The following is a 15,365-nucleotide window of genomic DNA, read 5'->3' as shown; positions in this document are numbered from 1 at the left end:
TTCTTTCTCTTTTTTTTTTTTTTTTGGTAGATGCCCTTTATTAAGAAGCTTCCTTCTATTCCTAGTTTGTAAGGTTTTTCTTAAAAAAATCATAAATGGGTACTGGATTTTATCGAATGCTTTTTATGACTCTAAAAATGTAACTTCTGTATTTATTTCTGTAGATACAACAAGTAATACTAACTTTTCAATTACAGACTCGGTTTTGTGTGGTGCCACGTTAACCACAACTTGATTTCTGTGGCGAGTCCTCCCACCGCAGCAGATTTCAAGCTGCCCATGTGAGCTCACGGGACTCACAGGTGGGAAGAGATGGGCACTGGTTCTTGTAAGCCAACAGGAGCCAGCTCTGGCCTACCTCTGATTTTAGTCCCCAGTAACCAAGACTGAAATTTACCATTTCACTAGACCGGTAAGAACAAAGTCACTTCAAATAATCTATTTTATAAAAAGTCTCACAGATAATCCAGTAAGCTGATAAAAGGACATAACTCTCTTATTTCTCAAGCCTTTATTAAGTACCTAATAAATAGTGTCTAGCACGGTGCTAGCTGCAAGTCAAAACGTACTATCTAAAGAGCTTACAGTCTAAATGATCTAAACAAGATTAATAGAATGTGCTTCAAATTTGGATAAAAATCTTAAGATAGTAGTAGCAACTAATTACTAAAGGAATCCAAAGGTAGAACTGGGGGTAGTTTAGGGATTGTTGCTGGCAGAGATAGAGGCCATGAGCTAGGTCTCACTGGGAAGAATGGAATTGGGACTAGCAGAGAAGAAAGGGCACCGCGGTAGAGTAGGAGAGTAACAGAAGGACGTGAAGGAAGGTATGGAGGCAGGAAAACACATCTAGGAGAGCTCACAAAGGTGAGGTGAAAGCAGTGTCTATGCTGGGCCCTCCCAGCTGCTTCATTTGCAAGGTGTCAAGCAACACGTACGGCTGCATGTTACAGAGGAATGCCTCAGTTTCTTAACTGTGCGAGTGACAAGTGGCTGAATGGTACTTCAGATTAATAATCAAATATATATACTCATTCTGTTTTACTGCATGGTATCAGGACACTCCAAGTCAATTTTCTATTGAAATTCTTTTTATTAAGACCCCTACAGTTTCCAGGCTGAGAAAAAACATGTTCTTCAACATCTAGGTTACAGCTCATAGAGGTACTCAAGGAGCCTCAGAAACCACCTACCCCAGGGGTGCCTGGGTAGCGCAGTCATTAAGCGCCTGCCTTCGGCTCAGGGCGTGATCCTGGCTTTCCGGGATCGAGCCCCACATCAGGCTCCTCCGCTGGGAGCCTGCTTCTTCCTCTCCCACTCCCCTGCTGTGTTCCCTCTCTCGCTGGCTGTCTCTCTGTCACATAAATAGATAAAATCTTAAAAAAAAAAAAAAAAAAAAAACACCACCTACCCCAAATATCCAAATTTCCAAACAGTCCAAGTTCAGACAGAGCCTGAACATCGTCAGTACTTATCTGTCCATAAAGAACTCATGGGATATGGCCTATGTGCTACCATTTTAGAATAAGTCTAAAATTATTTGATTCCAGAAATAGATTTAGAACCAGAAATGTAAAAAATGTAGCAGATGGGGGCGCCTGGGTGGCACAGCGGTTAAGCGTCTGTCTTCGGCTCAGGGCGTGATCCCGGCGTTATGGGATCGAGCCCCACATCAGGCTCCTCCGCTATGAGCCTGCTTCTTCCTCTCCCACTCCCCCTGCTTGTGTTCCCTCTCTCGCTGGCTGTCTCTCTCTGTCTAATAAATAAATAAATAAATAAATAAATCTTTAAAAAAATAAAAAATAAAATAAAAGAATTAAGTGTGACAAAGAATCCATTTATCATCAACACTATACTTACTTACCACTGGGTCATGTATTCTGTCAAATTAAGTAAAATACGTCCTCAAAACAAATTCTGGATTTACAAAAAATTCTGAATTTCAACTATTATATAATTACGCGAATTCTCCTAATGATATAATTAAAAGGAATACTATATAGTTCTGAGGCCGATAAAGAATATAAATTATTTTAGAAGGCAGCCACAAAAAACTGTTAGTCTGCCAAGTTAACTCCCAACCCTCGCATAAAAGCTGTTGAAGAACAGAATTTTCATGCACACATTCTCAATAATTTCTAATGATTTCTTTGTATCTAATCAATTTAGATAATATTTTCTCCTATACAGAAGATCCCAAAATAAAGAAGCATACACAGAATATAGCCAATAGTAGGTTATATCAATTTACTTCACGTAAGAAGAGCGTATTTCAGGCCTATGATTTCCATTTAGTATCAACAAAAACAATCTGTACAGAAAACCCAAAGGCAACCATAGAGCATTATACGTAAAATGTGCAAATATATTTTAAAATGCAAGTTATTCTATAGTATTTGCAAGGTAGAACTTTATAGTAATTAAGGAATCTACCTCATTCCAGCTAACTCGATCACCCTTTTGCATATATAGCCAATGCAAATGCACAAGGCACAACTTAGTGTTGATGCTGAAGTGTGTAACATACACCTTCAGATTTATTTGGAGATATTAAAACAACATATCATGTTTGTATTTTATTATTTAATGAGACATTAGCTCATTTCTAAAGCTTCACAAGCATTACACTTGATAACGTATGTGTGGCAAGGACAAGCTGTTCCCTGGACTTAAAAGGTAAAAGACAAGCCCCTTGGTAGCCTATATTAAAAAAAAAAAATTATATCTATACATATATGTACACACACACACCCACAAGAAACTTCCCATAATTCAAAGGGAGGCCATTCCTTTTAGCAAAGGTTCCCATTCTAGTATTTCATGACAGAATTATTTAAAAAGTATGTATTTATTTGCCATCTGTTTTGGTCAATCTTGCTACAAAAAGATCCTGAAACAGACAATTTTCTTCTTCAAGATGAAGACAATGCCAATTTCGAAAGTCTTTCTTTTGAGATTGCACAGTGAAAGGTATTATCTAATTAAATATAGAAACTTGTTGTTTTTAAAGAAATTATTGAAATCTACAGAAAGAAAAATGTTAGCCTATCAGAAATCAATGAGACTTGGCTAGAACACAATTCAAAATCTTTCAAGCCCAATCACAGTGCTCTTTGCTGTTTTATTGCCCATCCCTGAGAATAAAGATTCTATCATTTAAAATTTTTTAATAAAGTAAATACGTTTTACATTGATGAGAATGATGCTTAAGAATTATTTTTTCAAAATATAAGATAAACCCTATTTCATTATGGTAAAAAAAAATGCTCTTTGCAAATACCACCAATTCTAAGTATTGGTATCTCAATCAATGTTAATCCTCTTCTTAACTGGATAATTCCTATTTTTGCCATTCATATATCACTCATTTCCTTACTATCCATTATTTTATAATTTTTGTAAACAGGAGCATGTAACTGGGAGCAAAGTATGTATAAAATGAAAAGGAACTCTGGAGTGAGATCTGTATTTCCCTGTGGTAAAAGAGTTTTACTGGAAATAATATGAATGCCATCCAAGAAAGGCAAAAGTACCTATGAAATAAAGAACACACATGGTAAATGTCTTCCTCGTTCTCTTTGGTTTAACCTTCTTGGCCAAAATCTTCCGTAAACTTCTTTAATTTCAACAAGTCATGTTCATTGACTGTGGGCTTTGTGTTAGATAGTGACCGTAACATATCCGACTGTCAGGGAAAAGAAGGGAGGAGTATTAGTAACAGATTTAATCAAATAAAAATCATTGCATTATTATTAACTAACCTTCCACCTAAAGTTAAATCTAAGTACTAGCAGTGTGCCATAAGTTATTAACAATAAACTCTTATTCCTTCTAAAGGACATCTCTCATCCTGTTCTTCCTTTGCACAGCAACTTAAACTGCTTGCCTTGTCCTGACCACAACTTTTGATGGCTCCCCATTACCCATCAGAAGTATAATCCTTTTAGCCTGAGGATCAAGGCCCTCCAAAATATGTCCCTGATCTCTTATCTGGTCTTATCTGTTTCTTCTTAAAATAAGAGAGTTCACCAATTACAGCTCAAAAGGAATATAGTCATTCATTTACAGAAGTTATTCACTTACTCTAATGTGAAACACAACACCATTTAATTAAAACCAACTAATCAAAAAATTTTTAAATATTTTATTTATTTATTTGAGAAAGAGAGAGAGGGACAGAGAGTACCAGTGCGAGGGAGGGCACAGGGAGAGGGAGAAGCAGAATCCCCGCTGAGCAGGGAGCCCAAGATCATGACCTGAGCCAAAGCCAGACACTTAACTGACTGAGCCACCCAGGCACCCCCAGAATTTTTAACTATTAGTTAAAATTATGATCAAAGTGAGAAGAAAATATGCTAATACCACAGATTCATTAAAAGATTAACTTCTGGGCTATGGTTCTCATAAAACAGTATGAAAAATGGTCAAAAGAACAAAATCTTTAAAAAATAACATAGTGGGGTACCTGGGTGGCTCAGTCAGTTGAGCGTCCGACTCTGATTTCGGCTCAGATCATGATCTCAGGGATCCCCATGATGGGTTCCACACTCAGCGGGGAGTCTGCTTGAGATTTTCTCTCCCCCAACTGCCCCCTGTCCCCTGCACCCACTCACACACACTCTCTCTTTAAAATAAATAAATATATCTTAAAAATAAACCAACAACATAGCAAGGACCGAAATAAAAAAGGGTTTCTGAATAACTTCTCAGAGAAGCATCATTAACACATAAACATATCTATTACATACTATATACATATAGAGGTATGTGTATGTCTATAGATCTATGTGTCGTATCATGTAAATAAGTTTCTCCTCTGGAAGTTACTGTTAATTCTGACATAAAGCTCTTTGAAAATCTGTAACTGAAGCAGAAGATTTAAAAAACTGAGCATTCACCAATAAGAAAACATAAAAATAATATATGTAGCTTTTCACAGTAAGCTTCCTCTACCTTACAAGATAAGTCTTAAAAATTATAAATCCCTCCAATATAAACTATAGAAACGTAATTCATCATAAAAATATAGTTTCAGGACTTTTTTTTTTCAAGCATTACATTAAACTTTCTACAAAGCCTGAAGAAGTAAAACAGAAAAACACCATTATGATTACTATGATATATGCATTAAGGTTTCTGGATATTTTATAAATTTTAGATTCAGAAAAGAAATTTCACCAATTCTACTTTTTAGTTAAGTCTTGACAATAATTTATGCCATATAGCTAAGTATTCTGGTGATAGTATCCCAGCTATAAGACCTATATATGCTTAAAAACCTGTGTCTTTTGAAAAGTAGCTTTTTCACTTAAAATTTAATCTTTCTTAAAGCCCAAGAAAGTATTTTAAAGGTAATTATTTTTTATATTTTAAAGTTCAATTAATCTTTACAACTTTTTGAGTCGTTAGTATTACATAAACATGCTTGATCATACTGACATTTTCTAGCTAATCCTACATAACTGAAAATGTTTATCTTTGTCTCACAAATGACAAACTATAATGTTTTAAATTTTTTTAAATGTCAAACCATGCAAACAACTGGCTCCAAAAGTTTATCCCCAGGGACATCCATCCATGTCATTTCAATGGCACCAGGGTCACCAGGAGAACAGGGTGTTAGCAGATCATCTACTACTTTGTTGGGATCAGCTCGTGAAGGTCCGCGCACCTGGAATAAACAGTAATCTGAAATACTTACTTTAACAAAGTAACTAAGTTAAGGTTTAGGCCGTTATTAGGAAATCTGAAAATGTACTATTCTGTATTTTGTTAAAATGTTTACTTCTAAAAATAAACAGATGAATATACAACAAAATGTAGTTATCTTTTGGGTGATGGGATAGATTTTGTTTGGCTTTAACTTTTTCCTATATTTTGAAATTTCCTACAATAAATCACTTACATGATCAAAGGAGAAAAAGAGTTAAAATTAAAAAAAGAAAAGAAATATCTGTGGTTAAGAGTTTTCTTTTTTCCTCTAAAGCTAATTAAATGGTCTTAGAGTCCACAAAAAAGGCATCCTCAATAATTGTCTTAAGTTCTCTAGTTCCCAAAACAGAAAATTCTATGATATTTGGAAGATTTATTAGTGTGAAATCACTGAATCTTTCTCAACAAAAATTACTTCTTTAAAAATAAGTACAAAATTAAATGTTAAGTGTAATTTCAGTGCTATTTTGTGATTCCTAACTGACTTAAAATAAAATTTTAATAACACCCAGAGACAGAACTGTTGTGACTTAGAGTCACAAGTACTTTATAGGTGGTAAAGTATCTATACTAAATTGGGGGCCGCTTTCACATTTAATATTTATTTGACAATGATCAACCTTAAATATTACGTCAGGATTAGGGCAGGTGCAGAAAAATAAACATTCTAAATGCTTTACTTATTATGTGTATTTTATTGTCTGTCTTTGCCCACAAAAATTTCAGCTGTAGGGATTTTTCTTTTTGCTTGTAATACTTTGACTTATCTTTAGGCTCAGAGTACTTTAGACAATTGATAAATAAATAGGCAATCTTGTTTTTGCTAATTGAAATAATCAGCCTTAAGAATGGGAGTAAAAGATGGAGCCACTGAGAGATCTACTAGCTGGTGATGCCGAAGGCCTGATGTTAACACTGATTTGGCTGCTACATCTGTATCCTCCTAAGAAGGACCCAGCTTCAGGGTCATAGAAGCTGTCCCTGGCAGTCATATGGAGGACCGAATGAAAAGTTCTGGGTAGGAAAGGACTGAGTTCCTAAGAATCTATAGCTTCTAAATGCAAAGAAAATTTAAAAGAAAATACAACGGCGGGGACATAAACATGACCCTGAGCCTCCTGTATTTCCCCCAGTAATGAAGTGGCTGCAGAAGGAAAGGGCTATTTCCCTGGGCTACTCAAGTGCTTTACGAGAACTATTTCATTTCATTCTCACAATTGTACTTTGAGGCAGTGTTATCGTCTCTACTGCAGAGATGATAAAAACAAGACTTAAATGGGTAACATAATTTGCTCAAGGAGATATAACAAGTAAACTGTGGACTCAGGCTTCAAATTCAGGTTTTAATTCAAGCTCATCATTTTTTTTTAAAAACTTATTGTAGGGCAAGACATACATCTGTAAGTTAGTCATGATACATTAGTCTTGCCATATACTGCTGGATTAAGTTTGCTAATAGCTTTCCGGGATTTTCACATGGATGTTCATGAGTAATACTGGATACTGCTGTCCTCAGCAACAGGGTTGGTCCAAATTACCTACTCCACTGTTACTTAAATATCTTGGACATCCCAAGACCACAGTCGTTTTACAAAATGCTATATGCTGAACTCATTCACGCACACGAAACAGTGCATGGGCAGCGAGGCCTCAGATTCGGAAGTACCGGTGACCTAGAGAAAACTCACACGTCTGCACCTCTCTGGTTGTACCTCGGCAAACTGTTTTAGCAGCCAAGTCCCAGTATAATCATGTTAACATCTGAGTCTCAGATTAATGATCAACAGGTGGCAAGAGGCACCTCTCGCAGAGTTTTTGTGAGGACTGAATGAAATAGTGAGATAAAGAATAGAACACAGTGAATATTTAAATATTAGCCGTTAGTATTTTTACTTTGTTAAGGAGGTGTAAATGCACCAGATTCTGTTCCAAGATATTCTAGTTATATGAGCAGTAACTATGTATTTAAAGTTTCTATACTTATATCGAAATAAGTACTTGAAAAATCACTGCATAAAAAATTTTAAAATATACTAAGACTATTAATAATAGCTACTAATAAACTTTGTGGGAGAACTTATTTTCAATGAAATGGAAATGTTTATTCTATAAACCCACTATTTATTATATAAAACAGAAACCTTCCTGAAGTTCTTGGAAGACAAATCAATGATGGTCTCAAAACTTGACTTTGAAAATATCTGAAAGGATAGATCAAAGATCCTTACCTTTTTAAAATGAGTAGCTGACTGCACTTTTCTAACAGGCTGCATAAGCGCATCACGCACAATGATACTTATGTCTGCCCCCGAATAACCGTCCGTCTTCTTCCCGAGTTCTCGGAAGTCTGTTTCTGTGAGACTGTTCTGTGTGGTGCCCAAGTGCAGTTTAAACATTGCTGCTCGGGCATGGGCCTCAGGCAAAGGAATATAAATTCGTTTCTCAAATCTTAAAATGAAAGAAATTTACATCAATAATATTACTACATATATTTAATTTCAATTAACTCAGATTTCTTAAGAAGAAACAAGATGCTCAGATATTCTCATTTGTACAAAGCTAAGCTGATTAAGTTAAATGGGCCCATATATGTCAGAGTTAAACATACATATTTAGATTAAATAATGGCAAAATATCCAGAACACATCACCCACTAACAAGTGAAAAACCAAAATAGCCAGAGAATCAGTCTAGAGTGATTTAGTATTTCTCACATGATTTTTGGGTTATTTTGGCCATAGTGTTTATAATGTCTAGAATTCACAACGTGGTATGTCCCACAAGATTAGTTTCTCATAGAATAATACTCTGAACTGCTGATCCAGGGATTAATATGGTTAATCATATGAAATAAGAGAGGACAAAATAATTCTCTAAATTCAAAACAGTAAAGCTACTCAACATCTTACCTAATAAACATATGTCTACATAAAACTTCCACTTTATTATAATGGGTACATTCAGAATAAATAATTCTAGTAGTTCATAAATAAACACTGTTTTATTAAGAGTAACTTTGCTTGCCTTTTCAGAATTTCAGCATTTGGATAAGGAGGAAGCAACGAGGGACAATTTAAGTGGCTGTGAAGACTTTTCATCCCTCAGGTCACTCTGTGGCCATGAGAATTTTAAATTTCCAGTACTTCTAGAGCTGGGTTTAGAATTAGGCCATTTTTCAAAAATACCCAGCAGATTTCCTTTCTTAATACTGAATGGTAACCTAGCATCCCGGCAAACCATCAAACGAATGGGATAAATGTGGCAAGAACTGGTGTTAATTTTTACCATGCAAAATTCAATGAACGAGATAAGGAATGGAGTGCATGGAAAGTAACGAGTTTGTATACCTTTCCTGGAGCTCAAGTTCAATATGTAATTTAAAAATTATAGACATAGATTTTTTAATAAAAATATAACTTGGTTATCTATCATACTTTAACTTATATGACTGCCATTTTGCTCAAATTTTATGTGAAAGTTTTCCATTGAAATATCAAGCTACATTTGTACATTTCTGAAGCACTAGTGCCTTCCACTAAGCTTAATTAGAATTAAAAGTAAGCATTAAGTAATGTATTTTCCAATGTGAAAGATTCTGTAAATGGAAATCTCATATCTTCAATATAGCAAGCAAGTAAGCAAACAAATGCCTGCCTCTCTTCCCCCAATGCAAGGGGCAACAGGGTTAGGGTACATCAAAAAAATTCTGAAAGTTGTCAGAATGCCTCTTCACTGGACAAAAAGGGAACTGTTACTGACTTGTTACATCTGCAGTGAGAAATAAGATCTTCACTGTATATTCATACCTTCTTCTAATGGCAGAATCCAGAACCCAGGGTATATTTGTGGCTCCCAGAACCAAAATTCCGTCATTGTCTATACCAACGCCTGCATCAAAATACGTAATATTTTAAGTAATTCGTCATTTCAGTGTTCTTTTCAACCTCGTCTATATATTCTGGTAAGAGTGTGGTGTTTTAATGTTAAAGTGCCTCATCTTGAGAGTCTCTCTCTGAAAAAACTGTATTTAATCAAATATCACATTATTCAAACACGATGCATATATTCCCAAGAATCAAATCTGCTAGACTGTGGACAAATACTATTCATATATTCTTCTCAAAAGATTTCATTTGAAGTCTACACGTTCCTTTTGCTGACACAGTTCCTGGTCGGTTATAAGTGAATACGTGGATCTCCTTACTGTTTATGCCAGAGTCCTACAGATGATGACAACGGGGTGCAGATTATGTGTGCAAGTACAGGACAATCAGAACGAAACATGGCACAATGAAAACACTTAGCCTGCTAAAACGGAGAAATTTTGCTTGAATTTTTTCCATTATTATGATAATAGCAGTTATACAATAAATAGAAACTAGTTTAGAAGTCAGTACCCCTACCTTGCATTTGAACTAGGAACTCCGTCTTAATTCGACGGGCGGCTTCACTTTCATTTTCACTTCTTGAGCCACACAGAGAATCAATTTCATCAATGAAGATAATGGAAGGTTTATTCTCTCTGGCAAGTTGGAATAAGTTCTTAACTAGCCTAAAAATAAGTAAAAGCTTTCAGTTTCTTAAACAGTAAATGACACGACTTAATGAAAAGAACTAAAATAGAATATATATAGTATTACAAGAACTCTAAAGTCCAATCATGTTTTGGTCCAGAAAATAAGAATGCAGCAGTTGGATAATTCAGTTTATGATTTACTGAACTATACTATGTGTAACTACATATGTTATCTTTTCCCTATGAAATGAATTTCAAATAAGGGACTGATTTGACAGAGAAATGAATACTTACTATGTCACTTCTCTGAATGTCTATGAATGATGTAAGAAGCTTATTACTTTATAAACTGATATTATGATCACCAGGCAAAGAGAAACTTAAAAAAAAAATCAACTTACTACTTACTTTTCACTTTCACCTAGCCACTTAGAGACAAGGTCAGAGGAAGATATTGAAAAAAATGTTGAGTTGTTTGCTTCTGTTGCTACAGCTTTGGCTAAATAAGACTTTCCTGTTCCAGGTGGCCCAAATAACAGAATTCCCCTCCAAGGTGTTCTCTTGCCTAAAATTTGCAATAGAAAAAAACCATGAGAATCTCAAGACTGTTAATTTCAGTTACCGGAGACATCATCCATACTGAAGAATACTGTGAAGAGGTTTGCACTCTACAGCTATCAGAATAAAAAAAACTTTTTTTAAATAAATTAAACTAAGGTAAGTATGTCTTAGAAGTATCTTATTTGCTTTTTCTAGGGAACACTTCGTCAAATGTGTTTACATAGATATAATAATCCTTCTAACAGGAAGTTCATTTACTTCGCTCATTCATTCAGCCACTATGCACTGAAACCGCAAGGTATAGACCGAGAACTATGAGAACACAAAAGCATCTCTGCCCTCCATGGGCTTACAGTCTAGTAAGGGCAGAATCGTTCAGTAAAAAGGCACTTTCGGATTGTCAATTGTGTGCAATACTCAGTATGAGATTATTGTAGGATAAACTATATCCATAGGGCAAGGGGAGCTGGAAACATTTCTTTGAAATATTTATGACTCTTGGAGGAATGAAACTAACACAGTCTGGCTGATCCCTCACAAAGTTCTACTCAATTCCTGATTGCACAAGGAAGCGCAGGGTACTATTACCGGAGCATATTCTTGTTCACGTGGTTGGGTAACGATGAGGAGGCTCCCTGAAATTCTAGTTTTGCCAAATTCTAGTTTTGCCAAATTCTAGTTTTGCCACATCAACTCTTTGTATTTCAATTTTCCTAATAAGAAAGCATAATGCTGCCTAAAATAAAACAGGCTGAGTTACATCTAGCAAAAATATATCAAATACACATTTAAAAAATTTCTAGGTTCAAACTGTGGGTGGGTACACGGTAACCACATAAAAATGACATGCAGATTACTAATGGCAAAACTAAATACTGTTGTGTTTATTGTTATGAAAGTCTCAACTTAGACGTGAATTCTATCTTCCTATTTTAAATATCTGCAATTGTAAGTCAGTGTTCCCTCAACTGTGGTATATATGACTGGTGGCATATGAAATGCTTTTTAGGTAGTACACAGATACTTTTTATTTAAGTAATTTTTAAAATGCGTACTAGAAAAAAATTAATTTTTCCATTTATAGTAGACACAAAGCAATCTTTTAAAATGAAGTTACTATAAAAAATAAGAAGGATTATTTAAAGTTCAAACATAGGCAAAATGACCTATGGCATTAAGAGTCAAAAGACTGATCACCTTTGTAGAGGAAAGATCTGGCAGAGGGACTTGTGGATTATTGGTATTTATTGATCTGTGAGATGATGATTACACAGATGTACTGACTTTCTGATAATTTATGAAGCTGAACACTTTTAGGTTCCTGCTGGTCTCTGCATATTTATGCTGTACTTTACTAAAAATGTGCTCTAAAAGTGAGTGATTTAAAGAAAAATATTTAAAAAATAATAACAGTACATGTATATGGAAATAATCATAAAGAAGATACATACATGACTTGTGTTTGGAAAACACTGGTGTAAGTAATATAAAAAGAGCTCACCCATACTTTTGTGCCTTTATAGGATCGTGATGTCAACTTTTACACTGTCAATCTCATATTTCTGAAGTTAGGTTATAAGTCATACCTTGATTGGCAGAAGTGGCCCACGGGGTCTTTGCTCATCACTCCTCTACATGACATCACTTTCTGGACCTGTTCAGTTTGAGGCCAACGTCACAGATTTGCTCTCTACATAAACCAGCTTGTTTCTAAAAGGGATACCCTTCCTTGTTCACTGCTTTGCTGTGGGTATAGCCACATCACAACACAGGCTATCGGTCACAAAAAGAGACAATGTGAAGGAATGGTTCAGCAGACAAATCAGCTGCTGCTAGAGCTGTAACTTAACTACACCAGATGGCTGGGTCAGCAATATTCTCATGACGGTGAGAATGAGCTGTCCCTGAAGGATAGGTACTTGGTCTGAAAATGTTAAATAACTCTTACTCCACTTTTTAAGAAATGGGGAAAACTCTTACACAACTAGTACATGGCCACTGTAAAAACTTCAGATGAAAGTGCAAAGAAAAAGTAAAAATCACCCATCATCTTATCTCCTAGGCGTAACATTAGCATTTTTATGTCAATCTGTCTACATTTACTTCTCAGCGCACCCATTTATTTAACTACACATACCGCACATATTTACAGCTTGTGTATTGATCTTTATATATTTTAACACAGATCTACATTTCTTAACGTATATGTACCCTCTATTTGAATGAGTGCACAGTATTCCGCTGCGTGCTGGTGATTTACCCTTTGCCCTACTGTTTGACATTTAGGTGTTTTGCAATATGTGTATATTGCAAATATGTGTATGAAATAAATATCTTTGTGTAGAGGTATATCACTGACTTAGAATTTATTTAAGGTGATTATAATACGGTGACAAAAATTCATAATGCTCTACCTCAGTCGTCAATGTATTTTTAAAACAATCATCAAAAAACCTATTTAACAGTCATCTCACCTGTAAAAAGATGAGGGAATTTAATAGGCAATATCACAGCCTCTTTAAGTGCCTCTTTGGCTCCTTCTAGACCAGCAACATCGCTCCATTTCACATTTGGTCGCTCTATAACAATGGCACCTACAAAAAAGTATATCATCTTTAAATTAAGGAAGACTATTCCATCAAATGTAAATGACAACATGAAATAGTGACATTCAAGAAATACATTATAAAATTGCCTGGAAAAGTTTTATCTATTAAAAACTTTCTTGAAATGGTGTGATTAGGAAGTAATTGTTGGGGTGGAGTCAGCAGTTGTCAGAAAGCTGGGCTGGGTGACTGGCTAACCTAGGGTAGGTCACTTAACTTTTCTACCTCCGCTTCTTCACTGGGAAGTAAAAGGAATACCGTCTGCCCCAACTACTTAAAAGGGTTATTAGCAAAGGATCAAATGACATAATGAATATTAGAGTGTTTGGAAAAGCACCAAACACTACATCAAGTCCTTACAATGTTTGAATGCACTGATTCTGAAGAATCCAAAGTACCTGTTCAATGGGGGTGGCTCTACTACTTCTTTTTTTAACAGAAATACCCAGTGATCTAATGCTCCCTTAAGCACCAAAAGGAAAAGATACTTAAGAACTTTAACTGGTGATAGACACACAGACAGACAGATGGATGGATAGATAAATAGTAGGGAGAATGGGAGGGAGGGGATGATGGAGGAGAGAGAGACAATGTGCGCCTGGAGATCTGCAATACTTTCCGGAGATTTGCCGAATTTTCTTTTGGGCCTCTAAATAGACCTACTTAAAATTTTTGCACATTAAAGAAATTATCTAAATGATTTAGTTTTTTAATACAATATATTCAGAAGCCACAGCAATTGTTGCAGGAAGAGTCCACAAAAGGTTTCTCTAATATAGCTTACTGGCAAAAGTTTTGAATCCTCTTGGATCAGAAGCTTTTCCAAAAGCTGGTTCTAAGGTGATGTGTAATTGTTTTAAGTATAGCTGAACATCACCACTTACACAATTCACTGATTACCAAGGAAGTTAGTTTTATGGGTATTTCTTCTTGCTACAAAAGATCATTTATTATTATAAGAGAAGTTATATCACACAACCTACTTAAATTATAAAATCTTTAGCTATAGATTAAAATTAAACGAAACCCTGGGGGGCCTAGCTGGCTCAGAGGAGCATGCGACTCCTATCTCAGGATTGTAATTTCGAGCCCCATGTTAGGTGTAGAGATTACTTAAAAAAATAAAATGTTAAAAAAAAATTAAATGAAACCATAAATACTTCCTGCATTCTCAATGTTCACATTAAGTATAAATTAAAGCCAATTCATTTTTCTTTTCTATGTTCCATTCAGTTTAGTAACCCTATGTGAGGAAATAGTTACGCCATCTGATAGGATTTTGTGATAGTTAAAAAAAAAAAAAAAGTAAATTTACTTTATATATAAGCAGCATCTGGTCAACTAAAGTTTTTTCTAAGTATGAATTTTCTAAATATGCCAAAACTTATCCTCACATTTAACTAATACTTTTCAAAGTTTAAAAGTCACTTTGGAATGTTAAGTGATAAAAGATTATTTAGATAAAAGTAATATTAATAAAAGTAGTAATTAAAAAGGGGGGAGTGGGATTATTGGGAATAAAAGCCAAATGATTTGTTTCCAATTGCATAAATTTATCCAGTCTTTGATTATACTCATGTTATTAAACCTCAAAAAAGTCACTGAGCATCAAAACAGCTAACAGAAAACTCAGATCATAAATTCTTTAATTTTAATAATCAAATACTATGCTTAAGTCATAACTTAGAAGTAAAAGACTTAAAATACTCTTTCAGAAAAAAAAGAGGAAAGATTCAAAAAAGGATATTATACAGTGAAATCCATGAGCAAACTATTACATGAAAAGATGGAAAAAAGGACTCTGTGGTATGAAAGGCTAGGACTCCTTTCATACTCCACTTCATCCTGAAATTCCACATAAATTTCCTCATTCAAATATTTTCAGCCTATTTTTGTACATTTCTGGTTCTTATCATTACTGATTTTAAAGAAAAATTCCCTATTAAAAACTGGCTTGTATCTTTTCCAAA

At 34.9% G+C, this 15,365-nt stretch overlaps 1 protein-coding gene across 1 annotated transcript in view; it reads right to left on the bottom strand.

Moving 5' to 3' along the window:
* The window catches only part of VPS4B (vacuolar protein sorting 4 homolog B), a 31,280-nt gene continuing 15,915 nt past the window's right edge, over nucleotides 1-15,365 (bottom strand). The window contains exons 5-11 of the mRNA XM_045790235.2: nucleotides 13,264-13,383; nucleotides 10,637-10,793; nucleotides 10,116-10,264; nucleotides 9,519-9,600; nucleotides 7,941-8,160; nucleotides 5,531-5,671; nucleotides 1-3,685 (exon numbers count right to left, since the gene is read on the bottom strand). Coding sequence (XP_045646191.1) covers nucleotides 3,584-3,685; nucleotides 5,531-5,671; nucleotides 7,941-8,160; nucleotides 9,519-9,600; nucleotides 10,116-10,264; nucleotides 10,637-10,793; nucleotides 13,264-13,383 — 971 coding nt within the window. The 3' untranslated portion in view covers nucleotides 1-3,583. The remainder of the gene's footprint in view (nucleotides 3,686-5,530; nucleotides 5,672-7,940; nucleotides 8,161-9,518; nucleotides 9,601-10,115; nucleotides 10,265-10,636; nucleotides 10,794-13,263; nucleotides 13,384-15,365) is intronic.

Source organism: Ursus americanus, chromosome 19, assembly GCF_024610735.1.
Source record: "Ursus americanus isolate L20-20 chromosome 19, mUrsAme1.1.p, whole genome shotgun sequence".
In the NCBI taxonomy this organism is placed as follows: Eukaryota; Metazoa; Chordata; class Mammalia; order Carnivora; family Ursidae; genus Ursus; species Ursus americanus.
The sequence above is the reverse complement of the archived record's forward strand: the minus strand, read 5'-3'. Positions and strand labels throughout refer to the sequence as shown.